The sequence below is a fragment of the Mugil cephalus genome, chromosome 10, assembly GCF_022458985.1.
Source record: "Mugil cephalus isolate CIBA_MC_2020 chromosome 10, CIBA_Mcephalus_1.1, whole genome shotgun sequence".
Taxonomy (NCBI): Eukaryota; Metazoa; Chordata; class Actinopteri; order Mugiliformes; family Mugilidae; genus Mugil; species Mugil cephalus.
In genome coordinates this window covers 23173200-23192986 of record NC_061779.1, presented here as the reverse complement: position 1 = coordinate 23192986, position 19787 = coordinate 23173200, and the positions used below count along the sequence as shown (strand labels likewise).

At 42.1% G+C, this 19787-nt stretch overlaps 1 protein-coding gene across 1 annotated transcript in view; it reads left to right on the top strand.

Moving 5' to 3' along the window:
- The window catches only part of LOC125015385 (copine-8-like), a 65786-nt gene extending 46664 nt beyond the window's left edge, over positions 1–19122 (top strand). Inside the window, exons 11-20 of the mRNA XM_047597205.1 lie at positions 513–588; positions 2895–2951; positions 4972–5033; positions 5301–5347; positions 6630–6811; positions 9930–10057; positions 12454–12556; positions 14100–14157; positions 14826–14899; positions 15071–19122. Coding sequence (XP_047453161.1) covers positions 513–588; positions 2895–2951; positions 4972–5033; positions 5301–5347; positions 6630–6811; positions 9930–10057; positions 12454–12556; positions 14100–14157; positions 14826–14899; positions 15071–15283 — 1000 coding nt within the window. The 3' untranslated portion in view covers positions 15284–19122. The remainder of the gene's footprint in view (positions 1–512; positions 589–2894; positions 2952–4971; positions 5034–5300; positions 5348–6629; positions 6812–9929; positions 10058–12453; positions 12557–14099; positions 14158–14825; positions 14900–15070) is intronic.
- The last annotated feature ends 665 nt before the right edge of the window (positions 19123–19787 follow it).

Sequence of the window (19787 nt, the reverse complement as noted above, 5' to 3'; positions counted from 1 at the left end):
GGAGCCCTGCGTGTGACAGCGCTCCCTGCCTCTTTAAAAATACATTAACTATTAATATTGCTTGAGTGCTCTCTCCGTGGCTACGTTTATACTGTCAATAAGGGATAAGAATAGTGTTTATCTTTCAAAGCAAGTGAATTCTTGGTACTAAGGAGCATGTGTTGTCCCTTCATTGTTCATTTCACACATGGTTTTTGACATTTCAAGGGCATTTCGCCCTGAGCTCCCATCAGTATCTGACCCTGATTCCAACTGTGCTGATTATCTCCATGAAATTATAAAATTGGTTGCTACGCCGGCACCTCCTGTAACCAAGGAGGTTATTAGCGACACTCCTGCACTTTGTAGGGACGGGAATATATTACAAAGACATGAGTAAACTCAAGTCATTCTCAAGCAGGCGGCTGTACAGTTATTAATGGCTTGTTCTGACACTGCTTTACTACTCTCACTGTAATACTTGTGGCGTTTTTCCCACTTGTGTGTGACTGACTGTGTGTTGATTCTCACAGCCACGACTTCATCGGCGAGTTCAGCACCAGCTACAGGGAAATGTCCAGAAGCCAGTCACAGTTCCACATATATGAGGTGATATTCTTCACGCACACAAACACACAATGCTTTTATCATTGGAAGGAGGATTTTGCATGGACACGTTACATATCGTAGGTCCTTTTACTATAACCTAACTATCTTAGCTGAGTAGCTGACCCTGAACCTAATCTAACCTGAAACCCATGTAACCCAAATTCATTTCACCTGCGGGCTGAATATTGTGAAGCACACCGAACCGAGAAAACGTCCAGGGTTCTTTTTTTTCCATTGTGCCAATAACACTTGTTTTATGTGGTTTTGCTGCTATGACTGCTACTATCATCATTATTAGTAGTAGTAGTAGTGGTAGTAGTAGCATACAGTAATCAACAAAATGCACTCTTGAAACAAAGTAAGATCAAAGCTACTGTTTTCAGGATGTAAATACCAAACAAGTCAGCTTAGCATTGGTGTACTCTGGTAAAATAAAACTAAGTCCAGTCAGATTTGGATTGACGGTTTTCCCGATCAACTTTTTTTCGTGCAGGCTATGCCGGCTACGCATGGATATTGGTTAGCTGACAGGTGGCTTAGCTAGTTGAGGAGCAGATACACCTGAACGGATATCAGTGTGTTATAACACCAGCATCTTCTGCATTTTGTTATTCATTTTGGACATTGTTATTTGATATATGACTATATATATGACTGGTTCAGTGCAGTTCAGTGATGGAATGCGAACAAGTCTCAGACGGTTTTCACCTTCAAAAAGTAGTTGGGTTCAGATGAATGGCCCCACACGGACAACATGCCCCCACAGTGTTGGTATTCTGCAAGGGCTTGGTCCCCACAACTTGATAAAAATATGAACACACACACACACACACACACACACACACTTGTGTATTCATACTTGTCCTCTTCCAGACCTAGCCTGATCCTGACCCTAATTGAATCTGTAACTAAAAAGAACTAAAACCCTTACAAACATTTAAAGTAGCCAGAGGGAACTCTGTGATGTAGGTTCAGCTTTGGAGGAGACAGCACAGGTCAGCAGAAAAAAAATGTATTCACATTTCCACCTTATGGTCAGTCAGACGTTAACCAGAGGTGCATCGTGTGGAAGTGAAGCAGAATACAGCAGAATGTCTCCCTGCACATGTGATGTCCTCTACAGAATTGTTAACAGAGATGAGAGCTGTGCCGTGTGCCTAATGCATACCATGAATGTTACTTGCAGCGGTTTAAGGAGAGACCAACCTTCAGTAAATAACAAGGTTTAGCAACGATGGAAGGACTTAAAGGAAGCCCAGAGTTAATTGGCTCCTGGAACACCTGCAGAAACCAGTGGGAAGTGACAAGGAGGATTACAGCAAGAAATAGTGAAAATTTACCAAGTGAAGAACACAGGCAGAATACAAGACAAAAAATATCTTAGTTAGTGAGTCTTTGCCAGATCTTCTTTTAAATAAGTGCATAAAGTCAAACTGTTTTAATGTAACAGATGAATCCAAATGCTTAGTCTTCAAGAAGCCAGTAGTTTTATTTTATTTATGACTTTTATTTTGTCTGAGTGTGATCATTTGTTAATGTGTAGTTCTAGAAGATTAGATGCACATAATTAAATTCTCCACTATCGTTAATCACAGAAGAAATGGCACCATACAGAGGAGTGCTTACCGTAGTGCTGCCCACGCAGTAACATTCTTATATGAACATGGGATCAAAAAACAAAAAACAAAAAAACAACTAAGATAATGTAAAACTCAATGGAGGAAGCATATGGAGGAAAATCCAATCCGCAACATTGTGTATTTCTAACGGTGGAGGACAAGCAGCATATGGACATACATGAGTTTGTCACCTCATTGATCTATTCTCAGTAGAAATTCCCTTGATGTCTTAAGAATTTATCACATGTGTGTTGTTTCTCTCCGTCGGTAATAGATTATCTTTTCATTCTTAATCATTTGTTTTGATTAAGAGGACATCCATAATCATTTCTAATATAAGTAAAAATGGAAAAGGAACTATTTGACAGGACGTTATGCACTATGATGTACAGTCTATGCTGTTGGACTGATTGATTTACCTTTAAAGCGCCATCCTCTTACGCCAAATAGTTTACTGACTAGTCAGTCAGCCGTGTGAGTAACGTTAAGAGTCATAAAGCTGCTGGTGAAAGCACAATCTCGATCACTTAGTGTAATGGCAGGAAGAGTGTGCTCTCTGATCATCAGCTCTGGTGACTCTGCTGGAAGCAGCATAATGTCATTTTGCTAAAAGGTCTGGGTTGTTTGAACCAAGGAGAAGACATGATTCAGAAACAAAGCTAATCCAAACCCATGATTTGTTTCCAGGTTCTAAATCCAAAGAAGAAAGGGAAGAAGAAGAAAAAGTACCAAAACTCAGGAACGGTGAGTTTTGACTTTTATTATTATTATTATCGTTATTGTTATTGCTGTATTTTTTCAATAATACCCCAAGGCTACTATTACACTCTTAGACTTGCTTCAAAATATCACATTCCAGCTACTGTTTTTGCTACTGATTTCTTTTATATGTAGTTTTAACCTTAGATGGTTCCAATATAATAAATGATAATGGTTTAAAGAAAGTGCATTATTGTTTCTGGTTGACATCCTGCCTGAGGTCTCTCTTAACTTACTCCCTGATGCACTTACCTTATCAGCTCTGTTGCTCTGTATGTCTTTGTGTGTTTTGTTGTCCGTTATGCTGAGAATATGGGTGTCAGCCTTCATTCATTCATCTTCCGTAACCACCTGCCCGCTCTCATGCACACCTACGACCAATTTAGAGTCACCAGTCATCCTAACAAGCATGACTTTGGACAGTGGGAGGAAGCTGGAGAGAAAACCCACGCATGACACAGGGACAACATGTGCACAGAAAAGCCCCAGAACCTTCTTCTCTTACTCTGAGGCTTCCGCGCTAACCAGTGCTAACCACTACACCACTGTACACCAAGTCGACTCGTTGTCGGCTTGTTCAGAACGTGTACTAAATCTCTGTTGCTGCTCACACTGAAGGAAGAAATCAGAAGAAAAACAAATGCATGTAACCTCTGGTTGGGAAATTAATCCTTTTTCTGGACAGATGAAGACGTGAAGTCTCAGGACACAATAAAAGACGGAAGGGAAAAGTAGAAGAAAAACCAATACAACAACATTTTCTTATTGTACTGCTAGTATAAGTTGGATAGCTTTGAACCAAGTCTCATAGTTATGCTCAGCATATAGTTTAAGGTAACTACTGTTTTCAGTGGTAGAGCAGTCAGTAGATTAAAATGTGTTAATCGCGATTAATCGTCTGATTTCCATAGTTAATGATAATTCATCATACTTTTTTTTTTGTGGTTTCTGTTGTAAATGAAGGAGCTGGAGGAGATATTCCAGTTTTTATTACTCTTTTCAAAATCTCAGCTCCCTGTTCAAGTCCATATCAATATTAAATACACTTTACTCTTACCCTGTCTGCACTTCATTCACTTTGTTCACACAGCCATGTTTACATCCTATGTGTATTGTTCTATTTTTTGTTTCTCTAAAACTTATTTTTGCACGTCCTGCTGCTCACATTAAATTGCCCCCAGGGGACAAATAAAGTTTTCTGAATCATAATACATATAACTTTGGTCTTGTAGAGAGAACCATCTGGCAGGATTTTGAAGCTGAACTTGCAGTTGAAAATACCTGATTCTTTAACCATTATTGCACATTTATTTATGCTGGCTTCTTCTGATAGAAAAGACGTTTTTGCCAGTTGTAAAGGTGCAAGAAAGTACTGGTACATTGGGATTTTGATGCCACTGGTCATATTACAGGCCTCTGCATGGTTAAAAAAAAAAAATACTACGACTGCACTTCAGACTTCAGAGCAGTGAGGTGGGTGGTGTTGGTGTTGGGAAAATGAGCAAGGGATTTCAGTTGCTTTGAAACATTCAGTTGCTTTGAAACATGCTGTGGTATATCCTTCACAACACTCCCTCATTATTCAGAATTTATATTACATACGCAACCTTCTTCTATTTTGTTCACACATACAATAATCCACAACCCAGAAGCGATTCATTTTGAACTAGCAACACATTTTCTCCCCAGATACTTGGAGAAACATTTTCCCTTCAACTTTAACCCAAACAGTTACTTGAACGTCTTAACAGCTGATGCATGTACAATTTCTTTTCGATATTACGTGTGTGTCAGAGTTGCACAATAGCATGAAATGTAGTGGGACCAAACCAAACCCTAAAGAAGACAGCCTCCCTAACCAGTGGGATCCTCTTTTAACATGCTCATACTTACGATGAGTGGCTTAAAACGTGTATTCTCAAAAAAATCAAGTGTTGCATTAACAGATTCTGCTCACGCTGCAAAAAGGATTCCTGTTTAACTCCCACACTTGTCTGACTGACAGGTCACCCTCCTGTCTTGCCTGGTGGACACTGAGCTGTCCTTCTTGGACTACATCAGAGGCGGGTAAGTTCACATTAACTGATAGCGCTAGATTATGCGGCAGCATTACTCTCATTAAATCCTTGCAGTTAGCGGCGTAGACTCTGCAGAGACTCAGCTGAGAGGATTAATGCGCCGCGTTATCTCCCGGCTCCAACATTAAGACAGACAGCTGCCGATAACCTGCTGCTTAATTGCCCGCTGTTGCATGCTTTGAAACATGCTGTGGTATAATCTGACATGATTGATGGCTCCATGTTTCTACATACATGACTTCTTTTTCTTTTGTAGGACTCAGATTAATTTCACGGTGGCAATCGATTTCACGGCATCAAATGGTAAGTGTTTCAAAGCTTCGGTCTTATTAATAAAATCCCATAAGTGTATCGCACAGATAAAACTTTGTAATCAGATCTTTATGTGAAGTGAACTCTTAAGGGACATATTATCAGTCACTTTGACTTAGCCTAATGACACTTCAGCCTAAATTCAACTTCAGAGGGAAAAGATAAAGCTGCAAAAAAGTTGGACGACTGTTGGAACATTATCTCCGGCTTTAAACTTCTGAGCTCAGTTTGATGCTCCGTGCTCGAGCAATTTTGTTTTAGTGACGAGCAAACAAAATTAGCCCTTCTGCGGATGAGTGATTTTCTCATTGTAGTTCTCATGATTTAGTGAGTAATTTAGTAAGTTAATATATCTATAAGACAGTGTCTTAAATAATAACAAATTATGCAATTACATATCTGTACATCTGTACATCCTCCTGCTGTTTAGAGCACTGATCCACAGAGGAGGAATAAAATATTTAACTCCTGCTTGAGCGACATTTGCCGTGTCCGGTTATTTAAGGAAATTACCGTTTACCAAAATAAAACTACGCTTATGAGCCGTTTTTAAAGGCTCAACATAATCAGAAATAACCACTGGGACTGAATGCTACAGACAGAGCTCAGAAGTATTTAAAGACAAGCGAAAATAGTGTTGGTTCTGACTTATCTTTTATATCATCTTCGTGGCATTAGTTGTTTGATTCGCTTTTTGTGTGTATATTTTGATCAGCTCTCACTTGTCTCCTAATGCTTAAAGCACAGTACGGACAGATTAAAGCTGGACTTGACTGACTGATGATTCTCACCCAGTTCATCATAGTTTGGTTGAAGTTGAAATCTTTGAAGGAACATTAATAAGAAAAGAGATTTCTCTTAATTTTAAAACTTTTCTTTATTATTATTATTTTTTTTATCATGCATCAGCTCTGAATAAACACTTTTTCAGCTCACGTTTCCTGCGTTCACTAGTTCAGTTTGGATAGTCTGGATAGTTCAGGATCTCAAGTGTTGGCTACAGCCGCTTTCTTGTCACTTACACATTCTGGCGTACCGTCTTAACTCACATTAACCTCTGTGGTTTTTGGGAACCGCTGACACTATTTGTGCCTCCAGTGCAGCTGCGCCTTGGAGAAATGTTTGTGTAATTAAAACTCCAGCGTGCGATTTAACCCCTTTCACCCACTCCCTTGCTTTTTATTTTTGCGTGACTCACAGCCCAGGAGACGCGGGTATAATTACAGTATGACGCTGATGTGTGTTTTATTGTGCTAAACCATTCGGGTCCCAGGCAATCCTTCCCAGCCCACCTCGCTTCATTACATGAGCCCGTACCAGCTGAATGACTACGCCATGGCGCTGCGGGCCGTAGGGGAGATCATCCAGGACTACGACAGTGACAAGATGTTTCCCGCTCTGGGCTTTGGTGCCAAGCTTCCACCGGACGGACGGGTGTCACATGAGTTTGCCCTGGTGAGGAGGCAACCTTCCTAACATCCTAACTCTTCATACATTTACACGAACCCTCTGATCTTTTATCTTTTTATTTCTAGGTGTATAAACATTTGAATTTATCTGCACCATTTGTCCTCAAATATCAGACCATTCATTTGTTCCATTACCACTATCACCTGTTACTGTCACTATCAGTGTTTCCAAGGCGTCCACCAGGTCAGAAAAAGCTCAAAGTTTTCTTGAAGGGAGGATGGAAAGTAGTAAAATCCAGTGAAAGAAGACTCCACATCAGTGGTGTCAAATTTATTTTAGGGGCCACATATAGCTTGATTTCAAATGGGCTGGACCATTATAGCATAATAACCTAGAAATAACAACAACTTTTTCCTTTTGTTTTAGTGCAAAGAAGTACATAATGGAAATGTTTTCATTTAATAAACTATTCTTCTACACAACATGTTATGAGCAATCTGATGTTTCTTCTGAAAGATAAACCTGCCCATACCATTTACAACACAGGACAAGGATGTGCGCAGAATCCATGTTGGACGTAGGACATTCCCAGTACTTCATGAACATTCACAAATACGATTGGTCTTTTATGTAATTGTACACAAATTCATTCTGCAGGTACTTCCATTCTTTAAGGCTAAGGTGTAAACTTGTTCAAAGTCCCAAGATGTTAAAGTTTAGACTTCATCTTTACCACGTTGTGTGCTTTATCTACATTGTGTAATCAGTTATTATGCTAAAAATTGTTAATTAGCACAAATCACACATTTATAGGCACTTGGTCAGAGATAAAAGAACCAGACAGATTATAATTTAGACCTGATCATGTTGATTGATTGATTGAAAGTCAGGAGCAGCACGTGCGTCTCAAGTCCCAGTAGTTTACATGGACAATATTTCTTCAGCCTGATCATGTTTCAACCAGACCTACATTTACACCTTCAATCCCCGTAACGATTCTTTTTACTTTATGGGCCAGAAAGTTGTGTTAGCCACAGATGAGTTGTTTTGGTTGTTTTTGGTTCCGTTTCTTTGTTATTCTAAAACTTAATTTAACAAAACAACAAAAAAACTGTATTTGAAAAAAAACAACAACATGCAAGTAGGCACCTTTTTGTGCACGTGAACAATTCCCAACAGTGTGTTGGTGGGACCTGCTGTCCAAAAGCATGAACAAATGCATGCAACCTGCCTGTGCATGCAAGCCAAATCAGTTGTTTAGTTTTGGCAGGAAACAAGCCACTTTAACCACAAGAACGCACCAGATTTCTTTTGTTTATTTGCTGTGTAATGCCAATCTTAGTCCTGATAACGAGGATAGAAACTGTTGTTTTAATAGTAGTTTCATTTCTCGGTGAAAGTTTTACAACATTTTGGAAAACTTTTTTAAACTTACCATCCATCCAAACCTTCCATACCACTCTGCCAGAGTCAAGCGGCCCGGGCCTCATTGCGTCCTGACCACTCCTTAGCCGCCCGTAATCCCTTTGCTCGTCAAGTCTCACCTCCAGATGTTTCTCCAGAGGCATTTACAGCCATTACAGCTGCTCAGCGTTGGGTAACAGCTTCCCCAGAAGCACTGGACCTTGAGACAAGGCGCATATGCATTAATCTAACCATTAAGGATTCAACTTAGTCAGCTCTTAAAGAGGAAGACTACAGCTGTGTAGCCGCAGTGGGATAAGGCCACCACTGAATCGCAGTAATTATGTAAGCTCCATTTACAAACCAAAGTAGTTTCATGTGCGCCGTTCATACTCATGGGTGACCAAGCAGAGTTAGTCAAGATGGTTTCTCGCTGAGGTAATTACAATAGCCCGACACATATGGGTGGCTTAAATAATGCATTATGTGTTTTCTGTGACTTTCCTTTTCAAACCAGTCGGCCACACGTCAGTTTGAATGTCCTTTAAAGAATGCAGGAGTTACAAAAGCATTACTACCACTTTGGTTCCATACACTTAAACAGGAATGTGATTTAGAAGCCGGCAGATGGGCCTCTATTAGACAAAGCCATTCCAAGATGAATTATCTCATGTTTTGTCTTTTTATAACTTCCAGTGCAGAGCTTAAAACGTCAAATGAATTGTCTTTTGTGGATATTCTCCACAAACTTGCTGCGACAGAAGAATTAAACTGTTGACATTTTCGTTACATATGAGCAATATATTTGATATAAGTTCCGGTTTTGCATCCTTCAGGGCTTACAGCCTTTTAGTGTCTCATACACAAGGTAATATTTTTTTTTTATTGTTGTTATTTATTTATTTTTTACAATATTTGAGTACTACTGATGTTTTGCCCCTGGGGTAGCCATTGTTGATGCCTCTCTGCATGCCTGCGTGTAATCCTATTATCCGTCACTTTGCATGCAAAACATGTCCGTTTTGACAATATATTGTAATCCCAGCCGTTTCCCACATAGCGGGGGATTGAATATACAAGTGTTTTATGTATTTTCCTCCTTTAAGACGATGCTCTTCTTATTATTCCTTCGAGCTACACTGTCTCTGAAAATCAAAACAAACTTCCGTAGATCCAATTTCATTCTAACTATGTTAAATAGTGTTAAAGCACGCAGGTCCTGTGTGTCTGGCAGAAATCTAATGTAAGCGAGACGCCCTGACCGCCCTTGAATACGTTTAACACATTTTTCAGAATGTCCCCCGGTTGATATTAAATCAATGAAGGTGACGGCATTTGCTGGTGGGGTTTTAAACACCTAAAGGAAGAAGGTGACCGGAGATAAATGAATGCAAACAAAGCAGCAGAGCTCGAAAACAAAATCCTTTCGGTTGAATTCTAGAGGTGGCTTAAAAGCATGATCACAGGAGAATAAACAGATATCGTGTAATTTGCCGTAGCACGCAGCAACAACCCTTGAACTGTATTGCAGCTAAGACACACTCAATGCAAATTCTATCCATGAGTCAGTGTCAATTTCAGCTGACACAGGGATTAGTAGACAAAGATATGCTTCATATTTGGAATATGCACTTTCATAAAAAGGTGAATTGTGAATTCTGACTGAATTACACACTTAAGTGCAGAAGAAAAAATACTTAAAAGCTGTCACATCTAATTCTTTACTCATTCCTGTGTTTGTCTTCCTTCTTCTGTGCAGAATGGTAATCCACAGAACCCGTACTGCAATGGAATCGAGGGGGTGATGGAGGCCTATTACCAGAGTCTCAAATCCGTGCGTCTCTACGGACCCACCCACTTCTCCCCTGTTATTAACCATGTGGCCAGGTAGGTCCACTGTAATCACAGCGAGGGATGTGGAACCCGTGGGCCGACGCGCGCAAACGTCATTAAACACAATATCGGCTCGGAAGGAGAAATTCCTGGTAGATCAGCCGGCTTTGGTGAATTTCCAGACGGGCGCGTGGGCTGCTGTGCACTGATTTGTGAAGCGAGGGGAGGGCATTCAAACAAAAGTGCTAATGAGAACAATAAGCGGGATCGATGCCTGCGGCGCCGGTGCGCGCACCGGTCATGATAGTGCTTGAGATGGTTAGCGTGATAGATGATCAGCCGCCTCGAGATGCAGCACAAAGCACCGAGAAAACGTAAAAATAACATCCCCATGAAGCAGCACCGTGAATAACAGTAAATGTCACACCTCCCACCGTTTCACAGATAAACAGTGACTGAATCCCTATAGACACCAGAACAAAATATGTACCGCTGCTTCAGCATATGGGCCCTCCAGCACAGTTTCGGTTACATTTTTATTGGAGCAACAAAGGCAACGAAGCTGTTCCTCCACTGTTTCGAACACTTCAAGCAGATAATTTACACTTCTAGCAGATGCTAAGAGAAACTGTCAGCAGCGCTCCCCTAATTTACGCAAACGCCCACTGATGAAAAGTTTGGGGCCTGTTTTGTAGTACAGTATTTTCCCGACTCCCACCTGACGTCTCATATCGCCAGATCTTGTCTCATGGTTCTCAAGACTGACTGTAACAAGCACTTTTCCCACCTTTCATCATCGGCTTTCAAATCCCATCTATCTCTGCGAGCACCGTCCACCCACTCAGCCCGAGAATAGCTGCATTGTTCAGCGCTCACTTCTGTGGAGCATCTGACTAAAACCCGGGAAGACGCTGCTTAAAAAAGTGACACCGAGTCACGTCACATTCCTGATCGCTCGACTCTTTTGCGTAAGAGACTCGGTAAACATGCAGCGCACTCTGGAAGCAGTGTCCTGCAGCTCCGCGTCAAACATTTAACCCTTTATTTACCCACTAAGAGTTAATAACTAGACCTACAGTACACCAACAGCAGGGTGTTTATTTCAAACTTAAACCATGTTCACTATAACAATGTTACATCAGTGTAGCAGGTGTGAGCTTTATCAGGATATGCTTCATAGATGGTGTATGCTGTGTGTATCTACACTGACCAGCCACAACATTATGACCAATGAGTGGAGAAATAAATAGCCATTGATCATCTTGTGACAATTCAAGGATCTGCTGGGAAACGTTATGTGCAATGAAACTCGTTGATGGCAGCAGCCAGCAACAACTAAAAAAAAAAACAAAAAACATGAGGAGCGGTGTTGACCTGGCCTCCAAATTCACTAGATCCCAAACGGATCAATGTCCATGTCCATTCTCTGATGAGACACAACTGTTTTGGAGGCACAAGGGAGACCTACACAATATTAGGAAGGTGGTCATAATGTTATGCCTGATTGGTGTATACTGTGCTGCATGTTCTGTGTGATGAAAAATTACTAATGTTCTAATATTAACTTTCAATGCTGTCACCACATGTCTTACAAAGGTAACAGGTTTTGGTTTGAGAAATGCGCAGTTCTGAACGAAAACCACGCTGCTAATGCTCAAACTTGCCGGGTGATTAGGTACACTAAATACCCTTCATGACTCTTCTAATGTCCACTTAATGTTGAAACAGAATCGGAAAACTGGTAAATCATCTGGGTGGTCATTATGGAGGATGTAGCTTGTGGAGCTGTTAAACTGGACTGAATTAGACACTAACCAGTTTCTGCTCGTAGACCACTAAAATGTGTCGGTGCAACACAATACAATTTAATAGTACTACAAACCACACAGATGAATCAACAGCTCTGTCAGTAATTTGAAATAAATGTTTATGAGTTTATAATTTACGGCAGGTCTGTTTTCACCCGTGTACCTAATGAACTGGCAAGAGAGTGCAACCGTACACTGAACTGCCCTTTATACCAAGGAAATCGCACAATTTGTGAAGCCGAAAACAAAATAAGATGCTTATTTTACATTTTGCGTAACATGCTGTATAACGGTCCTGGAGACTTGGAGCTGTAATTAAACCATTCCTCTTCCACAGGATGTGATTAGAATTTTATTGATCTCTGAGGGGTAATAACCTACTGTGAGATTTTATGTAATAAGGTAATCAGTGAAGCAATGAGTGGGCCTTGAGTTTGAGTTAAAGGGCAATTTAATATCACACTTTCATAAAGCTGGTGCTTCCATAAACCTCCTCCCCTGGAGTAAATAAACTGGTCAGTGGAGAAGATGGTAAATGAACTGAAATGAATAAAATCAGCTTCGAAGCTGAAGTGTTTAACGTGCGCCGTGATGGAGAGGTTCAGGCTTTTCACCTGCTTGTGTCTGGGTTTTAACTCGTAGGTATGCGTCGGCGGTGACGGACGGCTCGCAGTACTTCATCCTGCTCATCATCTCTGACGGCGTGATCACGGACATGGCGCAGACCAAGGAGTCCATAGTCAATGTACAGTACCACATTACGTTTCACTTTTGTCTGTGTATGTTTATTTGGAAAAAAAACACAGTGCCGTGCGCAGATACTTGTTCTAGTGAGGGAGAGAAGGCGCAGCCCTGCTGTGAGCCAGTTAACATTGGTTCAGATCTATAACCACTAATGACTGCTCTCTGAGTTCTGCTAGCGAGAGAACTGATGATCCACCTAATAGGGTCATGATCTAAATGGAAAGAGTAGCATGTGAGCTGGTGTTGTGTTAAAGGCATAATGTTATCGGATTTGCCTTGTCGTTCCAGATGGGCGCGCGCAAACATGTTCGAAATAAATCATTAAACCCGCTCCCAGACTCGTACCCAAACTACGTCGATCCACTTACCTCCATCATTTCTGATTTCGCAATATTCTCCGAGAGTTTTCTTTATATTTAGTGAAGTGATACGCCGAAAGCCATCGAGGATATTAGGCCCGCTGATTGGAATAATATTGGAAAGCTTGCAGAGATCTGGAACGACTCCAGAGCGTAAAGACCTGGAACAGAAATACATCAGCGCACCATTCAGTTCATGTGCTATTAAACCTGCGAGGGAGCCTGGAGGTCCAGCTATGATTAAGTCAACGGAGATCCTAATAAACCAGCAAACACAATATGAAAGGGAGCACATCAGCAGCAGTGCCTTTTAGTGCTTCTATCCCATCTCCACTAATGAGGGAAGTGAGTGGAATGTAAGGGGAGGGGGGTGGTGGATCAGCATAGCCCCCCCCTCCCCCTCCAATCCCCACCACGTTCAGCTCTAATAACTCCGCTTTCTAATTAGAGTGATCACAGTTAATGTGTGTAACAGTTTTGGGTGAGCTCATGTATTTTGGGCCTCGGTTGCCCGCGCTTTGTTGCTCCACTTTGCTCAGCCTCACCACGCGTCCGGCCTCCCCTTCCTCCCTTCACGCCCCCCCTGTGATGTAACGTTATTGTGAATTAAGATTTGAGAGCAATTATTTACTAGCCCACGGAGGATCCGTGCCCCTCGCATCTCGAGCGGTTTGGGCGTTTATCCAATAACCACAGGAAGTTATGAAATATTGGGAAACCTTCATTCATCATTTATCACTCAAGCCGTTCCTTGCTGTCCCGCTCAACTCGGATTTAATAAACAATATTGCCATGCGGGGCGGCGGTTCGGCGGGAGCTCAGGGCGGAGGAAGATGTAAATGGGAGTCATTTTCAAATTGTCAAGCTCTGGGAGATTCAGGCGAAGTTGTAGATGCATGAAATTAGAAACTGTAGAACTGCCCCGGACAAGAGGCTTTATGGAGAAACCCTGCAGAGGGCAGATGGGAAAAGGACGAGCCCCGTCTGCCTTAACAACGGCACTGAATTTCTCTATTGAGCTTTCCCTCGGCGGAGTGTTACGCTTACTGTAAGATACAGTTAGTAATTTGCGGGGGTCTTTCACTGACAGCCTGCGGGGTTTAAGATAGCAAATGGTGAAAAGGGTGAGCGCTGCTTCTTCTCCGCCTTTGATGTGCCTATTCTGTCCCTTTCCTCCCTTTGCAGGCCGCGTCTTTGCCCATGTCAATTATAATAGTCGGGGTTGGACCAGCGGAATTTGATGGTAAGCGGCGCAGATCACGTGCATGCGTATGTGTGCATGTGTGTAGGTGTGTGTTCAGCGTGCAGTGAACATGTGGCTTCGCCCTTCGTTCTCCCTCCTATCTCATCCCCCACATGGTTCAGCCCTTCCTCGCACAGCTTTTCTTTTCTGCACTCCCCCACTTTCCTTCCCCCTAATTTCTCCTCTCCTCCTCCACGGAAGCTGAGGTAGATGTGAAAATACCCATTTGTCAGGCCAGAGGTAGGGCTTTATTTTCTTCTTTTTTCTTTTTTCTTTTTTTTTTTTAATGGATGTTGGCCACATTACTCACCACCCTCCTGACATTCAATTTTACAATTCACGGAGCCGTCCTCTGCAGAAGCACGCTCACCCGCGTTGAGCAGTGAGCCTAGCACAGTCAATAGGTTTTCGACGATTATCACGCTTATGAAGACAGTGTGCATAAAGTCCCGTTTGTGCACAGCTACGTGGAGCTCGTATCCACTCGGCTTCGCGCTCAGCCATGCAGACTCTGCGCTCTCGCTCTGCATGAAAATGCGAGCCAGTGGCACGCTAATGGCTCCGGCAGATCGAGGCGCGCCAAGCGTGTGTCGTGCTTGCTCGCCGTGGCTTTGACGTGGCTGTTCAGGTCTCCTGGCAGGGCGTGACTGATGTGCTTCCCTCCTCAGAAATGATCGAACTGGACGGGGACGAAGAGAGGATCTCATCCCAGGGACGGTACGCAGAGAGGGACATTGTTCAGGTAGGCGATATCGCCCTGAGACCGAGGCCGTTGGCCATTCGCGCAGAATGTCTCCAGACGAATGATTAATGGTGGAAAGGTCACGGCGTTTCACCCACTGTTGTGCTCTTGTTCTGAGTCTGCCATTTTTTTGACTGCCTGTCTCGTTTCCTCTCCTCTCCCCCCCTTTAGTTCGTTCCTTTCAGGGACTACATCGACCGGCGAGGAAACCACATCCTCAGCATGGCCCGCCTGGCTAAAGAAGTCCTAGCCGAAATCCCCGACCAGTTCCTGTCCTACATGAGGACCCGGGGGATCAAACCTGGCCCGTTGCCCCCTCCTTACACCCCCTGTCCGCCACCAGCCATCCACCCCCTCCTCACCAGACGGGTAAGCCGAATCTAAAAGCCAAGGCCTCTCCTCAGCGCCGGTCAGCCGCCTCTGCTGGCCTCTGCTCTCCTCTCTCATCTTCTTCTTCTTGCTTCTCTTCACTGGAAGCTTACGAGCACATGGCAGTCTACGCCTGCTCTCTCGTGTTGCACTTTGGCGGTGAACAGTGGTCCAGACACGCATTTTAGGAGAGGGGACTCGAGCGGACAAATGGTGGGGTTCTGAGGAGTCGTGGTGATGTTCTGAGGTCACCGAGCCGCACCAGGAAGCGTGAGCGGGACAGAAAAGGACCACAGGCAGACTGAAATGCTCCAGTCTGAGGAGGATCTGTTTCAGAACACTGTTCATCTGCTTGCTGTTTCCACTTCCTCTACCTATCACAATCTTGATATCTCAATGTTTACAGTATTTGGGACTGGAGTGGAGATTTTTTTCAGGATGAAAATTTATACCAATCAATGTGAAAACTTTTCAGATTACTATTTTTCGGCTGCAGAAACAGGGGGTTATGACTTTGTACAAAAACATTTAGGCCCTTGTGCCATTGCAGAGTGTATATGTTTTTTTTGATTTGTTTTGTTTTTTTAACTAAATGGAGCATGTGCTAGTTTAAGAGAAGCATGCACTGTTGTCCCGCACTCAGGGCTTTGTCCCTTTGACTCTAACTCCCCACCTTATCACCACCACCGCTGCCATGTTCCATTGCAAACACACCCATCACAAGCCTGGAATCTTCCCACGCTCCGATCTTCTGCTCCATCCACCTGCCTTGACTCAAAAGGAAGCTGCGCTCTCTGGGAGTCCAGTCGAATCAAAACGCAACAGGGACTTGAACCAGCCTTATTCTTCTGTCAGATAACATTCACAGGCACAGTGTCCGCAGTGGGTTCTGGAAATGTGGATATCCAAGCCCAGAAGTCAAAAACACACATCTCACCACCGAACCTGACTGTGTGTCGCGTCTCACGGTCTTATTTATTTTCATGAAATAACACTGTACTTCAGAAGCATTTGCATTTTTGTTTTGTTTTACGTCTCTCTACCTCTCACTTTGTTTGATATTGCCAAAAAAAAAAAAAGAAGTTTTACCTTACTCGCTAATTATACAAAATGTTTGCCAAACTGTAGGACGAGAAATCTAGTGCTTTGTTTGCTATTGGATCGTGTGACTAGCACCTTTATGGTAGCAACACACTGTGAATATGTGCACAGAAAACAAAAGGAAAGCTACCCATGTGGATCAGTGGAATGACTGTGGGGACAGTTTGTTTTTTGCTTTTTGTTCCATGTTGTCCATCACTCCATGTCGTAACTAAAGGTTAAAGCCAGTAATCATCAGTAAGGTTTAGTAGCTTGCAGCATCTTCTCTACCGAACGCGTACATTTCATTATAAAACACACCTGAAGGCAGCAACTGTTCTCTGCTTAGATTAACATCGGTCACGGTGGATTCTTTTTACGCTCTCCCTACTTCAACATTGGCACTCTTGTTTTTTTTAGCAATTCAAATGTCCAAATTAGATTTAGCCAGTCAGAATTCTCTCCAATACCTGTCTCTGCTCACCCTGTAAAGCTGTGGTGGACAAACTACGGTGGGCCCATACGGCCTTGTTGGACTGTTTAATCTGGCCCATTGTGCACTTATAAAATTGTTATTTCAGTTGATTCCAGTAGATGGTGCATTACAAACTCCTTAGCTAAAGCCTATTGTCTATTTTCTCTGCTCACAAGTAATTTATGCAGCTTTTACGGCAACTACTTGGTAATTTCTCCCTTTGTCATTCTTCTTACTATAAATGATAGGTATTTATCTCTTCTTGTGGAATTTAAACAGTTTCAGTTCATTCCGGTGATAAAGGTCTGCAAATACTGATTTGTCTGGGTTCTGTTCTCTGCTTCGAAATCAGCAGAGTTCCACCGCGAAATATCTCACCTGAAATTTTGCTGATCTGACGAGAGCTAAACACTGACCCGGCCAAACTGCTCATGCCATTAGTCATTTATTTGTGTTAAAGGACATTTATCACCACTGACCCGCATCCCAGAGAGCAGCCACTACATTATGTCACAAATAAATCTTATAAATACACGGCTTCCTGGCTGGGCATAGTGTCACAGCATTTGGATTTCATTATGGGGCTATGGGGCTTGTTTCAAACAGTAGAGAGAGAAAAAAATACCTCTGAGTGCAGTTGGATAGTCATACAACCAATCAACTAAACAAAATTAAATGTACTCTCCTGCATGCATGAAACCCACCCAAACAATTTGACTGATCTGACCAGATCTTGCAGGAGCACAATCACTTCCCAACAGAGAGACTCCAGAGCAACTTTCGACGACAATATATTTGTGTTGTGTTGGAAGTTCATCTGATTTCTGGTCTGCACAGCTTCCCTTTCTTGCTAATGTGGTTAGTAGTTAATGCCTCTGTCTGTGGAAGCTTCTCAAGATGTTCTCCTTAAAATGCCCAGCCATCGCAATCCACTGTGACTTCTTTAAAATCCAAGCGAATCAACAGCTGCTGTCCTCTCCAAAGAAAGAGGCTACAAATGTTTCACATGTTTCTGGTGAACATTTGATAAGTGAAGCTCCGTCTTTTTCAGGTAATAGTACAATCATTTTTTTAGCTCACTAATGGCTGTACAATATAAAACCTCTATAGTGTAACTTTCAGCAAAGCACAATAGTTTTCTTACTGCATCGACCGCAGTGTCCAGAGTTCCTTTGGGATTCTTGTAAATTTGTGAAGAACGTTTTACTGTATCTGTGTACTGCATACTGTAGACTTTATCTGCCATTTTTAGGGCCCTATTCAGTCAAGGAATCAGTATAAAAGAAGGTTTACAGCATTTTTATGAACTCATGCCTCAAAACCATAAAACACTTCTTGGCTGATGATGCTCCATTCAAACGTCTCCTTATGAACTGCTTGAGAAACGTTTTCCTGGACGTTTCTACACTGTACAAATTTTTTGCCTTTCTTGGTCATTTTACCGAATGTGTAATGCTGCTTCTTTACTGCTCATATAGGTATTACATTTTATACTGAGGCCTGTAATCATATTTAAATCATGACTAACAGGCCTTATTAATGTTTATACATGGGTTATTCATATTTAAATCATGAACGACAGGCCTGTATTTTTTTATAAGCCAACCGTTACATAATGGTGTATGTTTCATATGTGCAAGACATTTCAAAGTAGAACTAGTGATCAAATACACTCTGTAGCAAGTTTCTCTCTGCAAAATTCGACATATTGTTAAGTGTAGCGTCTCATCCCCGAGAAACTGGTTTTTCAGTTTGACTGAATAGGGTCCCTCCGCGTGGGGAGCGGTAGTCCTGATAGATTTTATACTCTTCTAAATGGCGGGGGATGTCGAATTGCACAATGTAGCACTGGCCTCCAGTCTGGCACTAGACTGGACAACACCAGACTGGACCAGATTGGGCAGGAACAGACTTTTTCTATGCGCTTGTAATTATATATCCTGTATATATCAGACATCTGCTTTCTGGAGAGTTGACTTGCAGCAAACTGCCAGGACTCTGGGACTCTCTTCCTGAAACACAAGGCAGGGCCTTTCATTTATTTATCACAACAAGATGTCAGCTCCATCACACACCCACACTCTCATATACTGTACACTCGGTACATGTATTTGTATATGAAACATGCATGACAGTTACATAACAGTGAAGGCTGTGTGGAGATTAAGAGTTTCCTTGCTTGTTTTGTCAGAGAAACAGTGGTTTTTAGATTCCACATGTCATGAGAAGCTGTCAGAGGATTCTTATTCAGTGTGGAGTTTTTTTTTTTGTTTGTTTGTTTTTTTCAACTCGGAGGCAACTCAGAATCGATTACATGCATGAAGATTTGGGATTAAGTTGGATTTTGGGTGTTCACCAAGATACGCGCACTGACAGGCAATAATGATACACACACAAACTTAACAGTTTGTAATAATTCTAGTGTGGAGACTGCCAAATGTGGAACGTGGGCCGACTGTTTTCTCAATCAAAGAGACGGGGCCAAAAATATAAGATTCTGTGCAGCATCAAAATCAGTTTACTGTTTGCTAAACCCCGACATTTGCACTACTTTGCAAAAACTGTATGTATTTTTAAAATAATTCTTACCCTTTTGTTTGAACAATGAATTGTTGGTTTTCGGTCACCACACTCCTCATTTCTACCTGAGAGACGCCAATGAAAGGGGTCTTAAATATGTATATGATTACTACATATGTTATGTTTACAGACTTTAACTATAGCCCAAACCAGACCTGATGATGAAAAATGTAAAGTTATTTTGGTCTATATCCCTGTATCCCTGATTGATGGCTTGGATTATATACTTCTACTGCTTGAGTGTAAATGTTTGTGTAAAAGTTGGGACATAGATGGTGAACTTAGAACTGTTGGTCTTACATTTCAGGAAATCCCTCCAAAAAAGAAAGTCTTTCACTGCTTTGGGATGTGGTGAAATCTACGGTTGGTGAGTTATTATTAGGG